The sequence below is a fragment of the Elephas maximus genome, chromosome 24 (genome assembly GCF_024166365.1).
Source record: "Elephas maximus indicus isolate mEleMax1 chromosome 24, mEleMax1 primary haplotype, whole genome shotgun sequence".
NCBI lineage: Eukaryota > Metazoa > Chordata > Mammalia > Proboscidea > Elephantidae > Elephas > Elephas maximus.
Genome location: NC_064842.1, coordinates 10,339,845 through 10,349,188, shown reverse-complemented (window position 1 = coordinate 10,349,188; position 9,344 = coordinate 10,339,845). Strand labels below are relative to the sequence as shown.

The following is a 9,344-nucleotide window of genomic DNA, read 5'->3' as shown; positions in this document are numbered from 1 at the left end:
AAAAAAAAAAAAAAAAAAATTTGCACCTATAAAATTAGGTTCATGTTCTATTCCTCCCAGGCCTTACCCTCAACATTCCATTCTCTTTTAAATTCCATTGTCCTCTTTATCCTACTTACAATTCCAGGTGGTGTGTCTGGCAGTTAGACACAATTGACTTTCATATGGCTTGGAAAAGTTGAAACTGAGTATTAAAAGAGTCTATAAAATAATTTGTATAATCAAGAGGAACCCTTATTCCATAATAGTAGGCAAAAAACCCACATGAAAGACCACCAGGACTCTATAGCTTTGTGTACCTGTTGCGATCGTGTCTGCTCCAACTCATGGCAATCCCGTGTGTGTCAGAGTAAAACTGTGCTCACAGGGTTTTCAATGGCTGTAATTTTACAGACTAGAGCAACAGGTCTTTCTTCTGAGGGGCCTATGGGTGGATTTGAACCACCAACCCTTCCATTAGTAGTAGAGCGAAAACTATTTGCACCACCCAGGGAAGGCTCAGTAGCCATGTAAAGGCCAGCTGATGGGAATTTATGAGTGTGTTGACATGTAAAGACAGGATAGAAAACGATGACCTGTTATTTCCCATTTCTTAAAAAACATGGAACGGTCGAAAATAAAGTGTACACTTTTTTGTTTTTTATTTTGCAGTTTTTTAGCTGATTTGTTAACTTTCTTTCCTCGAGAATATTAAAGTCTGGTATTGGAGAAGTGTAATACCCAGAGTAACATTCAAAATCATTTTATGCATTATTTTATTTATTTAAGACTTCTGTGTTTTTTCTTTTTTTCTGTGTTACCTCAAAAATGTATATCTTTATATTTCCAAATCACCTCTAATGCTTGCCTTCCATTAACTTGAAGCATATAAAACACCAAAAAGTTAAAAATAGAGAATCATTTTCAGTTTAAAGATGGTCAAGGGCTGGGTCCTAGAGATTCGCTGAGATGTTGCCATGGCCGTGGGCTATAACCCTGATCCAGGTCTTGTGGATGCTGTAACCTGAATAAATAATAAGAATCTCTGATTATTTGGTTGTTTATCTTCCCTGTCCATAAATAATTAAAAAATCCACAAGACAGTCATTATTGAGGTTAAAATGGAGGAGATACAAACTTTGTCCTGCCCCAAATTATTGTTGTTGTTGTCGTTAGCTGCCACCATGGTGGCAACACCATGCACAATGAGAGCTGACCGTCGTAACCCATAGGGTTTTCATTGGCTGATTTTTTGGAAGTAGAGTGCCAGGACTTTATTCCTAGTCTTAGTCTGGAAGCTCTGTTGAAGCCTATTTAGCATCATAGCGTCCTGCGAGCCTCTAATGACACACAGCTGGTGGTTGTGCACGAGGTTCACTGGCCAGGAACACAACCCCAGTCTCCACATGGAAGGGAGAATTCCATCACGGAACCATCACTGCCCCCACCCCAAATTCCTTAATGCAAAAAAACAGCCTGTTAAGATTGAGTCATCCACCCAGTTCTGGTGAGTGTCCAGAGTAAGAGATCTTTCTTACATGACTGGGGGGGTACAAAGTGGAACAGCCTTTTGAAGGCATTTGGTCAAGATGCTGAAAAATATGCGTGTACCCCATGGGTCAACAGTCCCACTTCTAGGAATCTAACTTATGGAAAAATCCTAAATTTTAAAATGTTTTGCATACAAAGATATACACTACAATATCATTTAAAGTAAAACTGAATATAGTCTAAGTATCAAATACTATAAAAATATTTTTAAGGGTCATACATTAATACAATCAATGTTAAGAGGTCATCAAAAGTTATGTTTGAAAATAGGATGTTATGTAATTTGGATGGTGCACAAACGTGCCTAAATGGAGAGCAATTAGCTTTCACTGGCTTTCCGCCTTTGTGTTGTTTAATAACCTTTTGTATCACTCCAAATTGACACTTCTCCTTTGCCGCTTGCTGCTGCTATTCCTAGCACTGGTTTTGCTGCGTCTGGGAGCCATGATGCACTTCACGGTAATATTTTTGAAAGAAAATTAAACAGAGAAATAATACTACAATACTCAAGAGAAGCACAGTACATGAGACTGGATGCTGCTGCCTACCAGTTGAAGCATATACTGTTATATGGTAAACTTTTTATTTGTAAATAGGGAACGTTCACATTAAAATAGGGACAGAAAGTACAGTCCACACGTAAGCCAGTAACACAGGTGTTTATTATGACTATCAAGACAAATGTCTTATAGGTTACAGTTCCACTCTGTCCCATGCGGTCGCTCTCAGTCGGAATCGACTAAATGGCACCTGACGACAACAACGTTATTCTTCTCACGTTACAGAGAAGGATACTGAGACTTAGCAAGGTTAAGTAACTCAAATTCAGAGACGGAGTTGCCAAGATTATGAACCTGAATCTGTCCAGCACTAGATGTAGACTAGTCTTACCTACCATCCTACATTGTCCTTAATGATCATGGAGATGGCGGGTGTCCAGGCTGGAAGGGCAGGTCACCACAGGTGAGACCATCAGGCCAGAATTAGACAGAAGGATGGTCAAGAACTTTAGAGATATGGTGACTTTAAGAACTGGGTTCTGGATTTTATGAAAACGATTACTTAAAAACTTCAATTAGAGGTCTTTCCATAATTTAGGATTAGGCATTATGCCAGGAGCGAGGGTTTAATCTGGCCCAATGAAATCAGTGTGAAAACATTTTCTACCTCTGGATTTTTTTTTTTTTTTTTACCTAGATGCATTGATTTTTTTTTCTAACTTTAAATTACATTTAGAAATATATAGTTAATAAAACACGTTTGATTTAACATGTCTCCCAAGTTTCTTTTCAAAGATATCCCTTAATGAACTGGGAGCCCGTGTTTCTGCTGGGATTCGGCACCAGCATTTTAAAATCAAATGGGAACGTGAGGTGGGCCAAGGTTGGGGCAGAGTCACCCTGGTTTCTGAGAGAAATAGAAAAAAGGAGCATTCTCCAACTCCAAATATAAGCTGCTTATTCCCCTAAGTGTGAAAGCAGCAAAACATAAAAACGGCTCAACACGAGCAAACGTGCCAGTGCCTGTCACAACACTGGACACCAGAAGCAGAGCTGACCTTTTGCCCTGTCACCTCAGTGGATTCGTCACTGCACCATCCGATACACGGGCTCACCAACTCTCAGGCTTCCACATTTTTCCACCAAATAATAGATCCCAAAAAGTGGGGACGACTTGTATATGTGCCTCTCGGAGGGATCACACAGGCGGTAGCTGAGAGAAGCAAAAATTCATTGTCAGGTGCAAAAAGGAAATTGATTAGTGCTCTCTTAATAGGACTCACGTCTTCCGTGCCCAGGTTCTTCATAAATAAGCAGCAAGGTTCTTCTAAAATGCTGACAGAGAAGTCTATGGGACAGAGAAGTCAAACTGCAAATAACCCTGGCTTTTCTAGAAGGACCCTAAGAGCCTAAACAGTTTTTCCATGGCTTCAGTTTGAAGCCAATCCGAAAAATGTATATGCATTACTTATGATTAATAATTTATGTGTATGTGTTACTTAAAATACATATTTTGTTGACGTGTGTACCTTCAACTTCATAATTCATTGAACTAAATGCTCGTGGAATCTCAACATGGAAATGCCATGACCTCTCCAAACGCTCACTCTAAGGCACTGAAACCCTGTGATGCCAGTTCCCCTCCAAGGATATAAGCCCAGAGCTGGCGTGCTTTGGTGGACAAAAATTCAGACAATGATACAGTTGGCATGTGGATCTGAACTATTGCTGAAGTTATTTTTTTTTTAAACATGCTTGTCTGAAAAAAAAAATTGAGTAACATCACTGCATCTTAAAAACCAAAAATCCAAATAGAATTATAAATCTGAAGGGCTTAAGAAATAACCCTGAAGGACTCTTCTCTAAGCTACACCTGTTGGCAATAAGCAAACAACAAAACAGCAGAAAGAGGAGCAAACAGAATACTGTGGGCAAAGCAGTAACTTAAGCATAAAAATACGTCTGCGCTGGAAACTAAAATCTCAGCGGAAATTCTTTAAATAACAAAACTAAACAAAAACCCTGGCATAAAAGGAGCTTCTGCACAAACAACCTCTAATGACTCACTACATTTGGCTTTTTCCTAATACTTCGTTATACAACTAATAATATTATATCTACAATATATATTGTGTAAACCAAAAAAACCAAACCCGTTGCCGTCGAGTCGGGTCTGACTCATGGCGACCCTGGAGGACAGGGTAGAACGGCCCCATAGACTTTCCAAGGAGCGCCTGGTGGATTTGAACTGTCGACCTTTTGGCTAGTAGCTGTAGCAATTAACCACTATACCACCAGGGTTTCCATATATTGTATATGTTACATATATTATTCAATTACTCTCCTATTACTTGATATTGGTTCTAATAAAGAAATGCGAGCTGGCAATAAAATTAAGTATTTGAGGTCTTAATTTGGAAATGCACACAAAAATGTTATTAAAAATTGATATGGAGATATTAGGATTTTGAAACATGGTATTATATCATTAGACCGTTGTGAAAAGTACCGGAAGGTCCACCCAGGAAGAGGAAGCAACAAGGACCCTTCTATATTAACTGAGAAACACAAACCAACAGGAAGGCAGAGTGGAAGACGTTCCCAGACAGAAAGATCATATCCACTTAAAACCCAGGCTCAGAGACAGCACTAAACCCACAGGTGGTTCCAGGACGGGGATACCACTGAAAACACGCTGGACACTCGGTGTTTTACCTCTTCAGGGTTTCCAGGGGCTCCTTCCGGTCTCTGACTCCAGTGTCTGGGTCCACAGTGGTCAAAATGCACCTGTCAAATAATAACCAAGGCTGAGGCACTGGTTCTTCGCTAAGAGCCAAAGGGCTATGAGTTGGAATCTCACTCAATGGCAGTGGGTTTAACGGGCACCCTGCACCCAGAGGTTGTGCGCCTGGAAAGATTCCTTACCTGGAGCAAGCCATGACCTTTTTCAGTTCCACATTGCCAATTAGGAGTTCATCCCAGGTATCCTAGGAGAAAACAAATTTTCCTCTTGAGTTAAGACTTCATTCATCTTTACAGCTTTTTATTCCTTAACTGATACTAACTATGGAACTAGCAGAAGAAAGTGGCACAAGAAGATGCCAAGAAGTATCCCCCCACAGGACCCAGAGGGAGGCAGCATGCTGGTGAGCCCGGGTCCACTTCTCAGAAGCTCGATTCTGTCAGCACAACATGGATTGATCTTCTCTACAGAGGTAGTTTGCCATGAGGATTGTAAATAAACTCAGTAAATTAACTAATAAATTAACTAGATGGCCACTTTATTGATATACAATGAGGAATGCAGTTTACAGGACAAGCTGCCCCTTCCTTATAGCTAAGCCACAATGGGAGCCAAATTAAAGTCTGAGAGCTCTTTGATGAGCAAGATGTCACTCAAGGGAAGTCAGTTATAACGTTCACACGGTCAGCACGTCTCCCTCCACACAGAGACTGCCGGCCACGGGGGTCCCGGTATTGCATGGGCCACTCTTTCCCACCCTCCAACAAAGAGCACTGCCAATGTTTGCCTCAGTGGTTCAATCAGTCCTCATAAGTTTGACATAGGTACTACCGTGACCCCATCTAAGATGAAGAAATGGAGGCCTAGAGAAAGATTACGAAAAGTTCCTGGGTCACACCAGGAGGATGTAGGGTAACTATTTTTGAAAACCTTTTTGAATCTGAAGCAGGGCTTTTAACCACCCAGCTTTTAACCATATATTGTTATGTATATATGTATATATGGAGCCCTGGTGGCACAGTGGTTAAGAGCTAGGGCTGCTAACCAAACGGTCGGCAGTTTGGCAGTTCACGTCCACCAGCCGCTCCTTGGAAACCCTATGGGGCAGTTCTACCCTGTCCTATACAGAGGTTATGTAGATCATATGTAATGTAGTTACTAAAATTGCTATGACTACTATTATATTACATATAATCTGCATAACCTTCATATGTAGATTCTATGTAATATTACTATGATTATTATAATTACTATCATATCATATGATATAAAATATGAAATGATATAAAAGAGAGGGGTCACGTAGAGCTTTTTAAAGTCACAGGTCTCGCTAATAAGAAAGCCGTTTGTCATTCTTTACCTTGTAGGTGCCTATGCCTGTCTCTGCTGAGATCTGTTGATTTTTAAAGTTGGAATTCCACAGGTGAGGAGGTCTCCGTGGATGCCCTGGGGGCCCAGCCATCACTTGCCAAACCTTTTCTGTACGGGCAATGGTTGAAGACTCGCTGCTAACCCTGATGTCAGAGGTTCAGACCCGCCCAGCGGTGCAGGAAAATGACCTGGCAGTCTACTCTCGTAAAGACTGCAGTCTAGAAAACCCGATACAACAGTTCTATTTTGTCACACGGGTTCCTACGAGTTGAAAATCGACTCCACGGCACCGAACAACAACAACAATAATCTGTGTGGAAATAAAGTTCACGTTCCAAACAACCAGTTGACCAATGAACTTGAACTATGTAACCCTTGTAAAAATTGAGGACGCAGCGTGTAACAAATGGAAATATCATATCCTAGTGAGGATGGTGGCATGGTAGTTAAGTGCTACGGCTGCTAACCAAATGGTTGGCAGTTCGAATCCACCAGGCGCTTCCCAGAAACTCTATGGGGCAGCTCTACTCTGTCCTGTAGAGTCACTATGAGTCAGAATCAACTCGATGGCAATGGTTTTGGTTTTTGGGTTTTTTTGGCCAGGATTTATTACAAGCACTGTCCAAACAATTAACCCTACATGGTAGTTATATTCTTCCCTATAGGCTCACTATGAGTCGGAATCCACTTGACCGCAATGGATTTGGTCTTGGTTTGGTTCGAACACTAAAACCACAGGACAACCATAGCACCAGGCTCACCCCATGGAGGGATGTGACCTTTGATGGGGCATGACCTGGCGATGTAGTGCTGGACGCATTTTCCACACGAGGGCGCTGTGGACACAGAAATGAGAGCCCACCAGGCTGCTGAGGGCGGAAACCTGCGCTCTCAATTCACCTTCTATTCAATTTTATAAGTTTATAAATGGTGATGAATATTTCAAAGCTACATATCTGTGTTAATGCTGCATCATGACTGATATAAAGCAGGGAAGTCTCAAACTTTCAGTTAGGATTCTAGATTAACAAAGCAGATTTAAGGCATCTGCCCTTACACTATTAGACACAGCACCCAGTTGACAATACCAAACTGTCTGGATTCATAAGGACCTCCCTCAGCCTCCCCCCCGCCACCACAAATGCCAGCTCTAATTAACCCACTGCCATAGAGTGGATTCCGACTCAAAGCGACCCTATAGGTCAGAGAAGGACTGCCCCACTGAGTTTCCAAGGCTGTAATCTTTACAGAAGCAGACTGCCACATCTCTCTCCCACCGAGCAGCTGCTGGGTTCAAACCACCAACCTTTTGGTTAGCAGCCCAGCACTTACCCACTGTGCCACCAGGGCTCCTTCCAGCTCTAATTACCTCCTAAAATATTAATCCCTCCGTATTTATCTAAACTAAATCTGCATTTGAAAAGATGAGAAGGGTTCTTAATTAGTTACTATGAAATGGATCGGTATATTTTTGTTGTTGTTTATTATGTGCCGCTGAGTCGATTCCAACTTATAGCGACCCTCTGTACAACAGAATGAAACACTGCCTGGTCCTGCCCCATCCTCACAATCACTGCTATGCTTGACCCCACTCTTGTATATACAAGGAGGACGTGATCATATAGTAACAGACAGCCACGTAAGTTTCGCATTTGCCAAGCAAAAAATTAAGTGTACAGAACTTAAAAATAACTACCTCTCTCTCAGTATCTCTGTCCACACGCACACAGACACACACACACATCCATATGCCAAGACGATCTCTTAAATACCAAACAGCCCATAGAATGATAAGAAAGCATGAGAGTAAGATGAAAAGGCAGACAACAGAAGCGGACATGGCCCCAGAAAAGTTGTGTGGGCTCTAAATGGAATTATCTTGGGGAGCACGGACCAGATGAGAAATTCAAATCCGACTGACCAAAACGGAGCCTCTGGGACCACCAACCTAACCCTTTTACCCCCTAATCTCAGTCACTACACTGGTGCCTCCCCTTCTCCTGATCCTGATTTTTTAATCGCCACTTGTACGTTTATTGTGCTGTGTGGTACATACGATTCTTAAGAGCAATTTTACACTCTTTTTGGATAAGATGAGGTAATGAGAAAGTGAATAAACAAATGAAATTGTTCTGTTGTGAAATCCTTAGTAATTTTTCAGTTTTGGTATCAATGACCCTACATGGTTAGTAAGCTGGGAAAGCCACCTACTAGAGACTGGCTAAATACATTATGGGACGTACATGCAATGAATTACTCTTTGGGCGTTAAAAAGGAAGATGTGAATCTGTATTTATTGACATGAATAATGTTCAAGATGTGTGAAAAAAGCACACCACATATATATAGATAGTGGAAAAAAATAAAATGCCTGTTGCTGTCCAGTTGATTCTGAGATAAATAGGATTATTTCATTTATTAAAAAAATCTGTATATATGCCTGTGTATAACTTTGTAGCAGTATATCTGGAAGGTTCCTCAGCAAGATTTAGGCAGTGTTATTTGTTTCTTTATAATAAATTTTTATTTTCTTTTTGCTTTTTTTTTACGAGAAACACTATAACCCCAATGAAGCATTTAAGAAATCATTGTAGTCTAAGCAGATTTATAGTTAAATTATCTCAAACCAAACTTTTTTTTTTAAGATATACAAGGACATCAATATTCCTTAATGTTCTATGCCAAAATCCAATTGCATGCCCCATGAAAAAGCCCCCGGCATCCTTTCTACAATTGGATCCAGTTGGTATCAAGCCCTCAAAGCGCCGCCCCGCCTGCACACATGCCTCCTGCATTGATGCTCTTCCTCCAGGGCTGTGAGTGCGGCTGCCTTATCCCAGCATGCATCAGCTCTGTAACCCTCCAAGCACTCCTGCCTTTATCCCACTTGGTCCTGAGACTTTTTCAGGCAGACACAGCAGGCTCCCTTGGGTAATCTGCCTCAGACATTAGCACCCAGTAAGCCCTTAACAAATGTTTGTCGCAAGCCTAAATGTTCCAGAATCTTGGGCGATGGCATGCATTTGTAGGAAATAAGTTTCCCAGCTGAAGTAAAACTCCATTAAATGGACACATTTCCTTCAGCAAGTAGGGCAGGATGCCCTAAAACAAAGAATTACCACACTCAAGGAGACACCACCTTTCACTTATCAAATTAGCAATGATTATAGGCATCAGTGCTGGCAAGACTGCAATAAAAA

General features: G+C 41.2%; 1 protein-coding gene across 1 annotated transcript in view; it reads right to left on the bottom strand.

Annotated features, from left to right (window-relative positions):
• MTARC2 (mitochondrial amidoxime reducing component 2) overlaps positions 1 to 9,344 on the bottom strand; it is a 44,203-nt gene continuing 34,859 nt past the window's right edge. Inside the window, exons 5-8 of the mRNA XM_049868217.1 lie at positions 4,956 to 5,017; positions 4,746 to 4,817; positions 3,089 to 3,243; positions 1 to 1,003 (exon numbers count right to left, since the gene is read on the bottom strand). Of these exons, the coding sequence (XP_049724174.1) occupies positions 3,117 to 3,243; positions 4,746 to 4,817; positions 4,956 to 5,017 (261 nt within the window). The 3' untranslated portion in view covers positions 1 to 1,003; positions 3,089 to 3,116. The remainder of the gene's footprint in view (positions 1,004 to 3,088; positions 3,244 to 4,745; positions 4,818 to 4,955; positions 5,018 to 9,344) is intronic.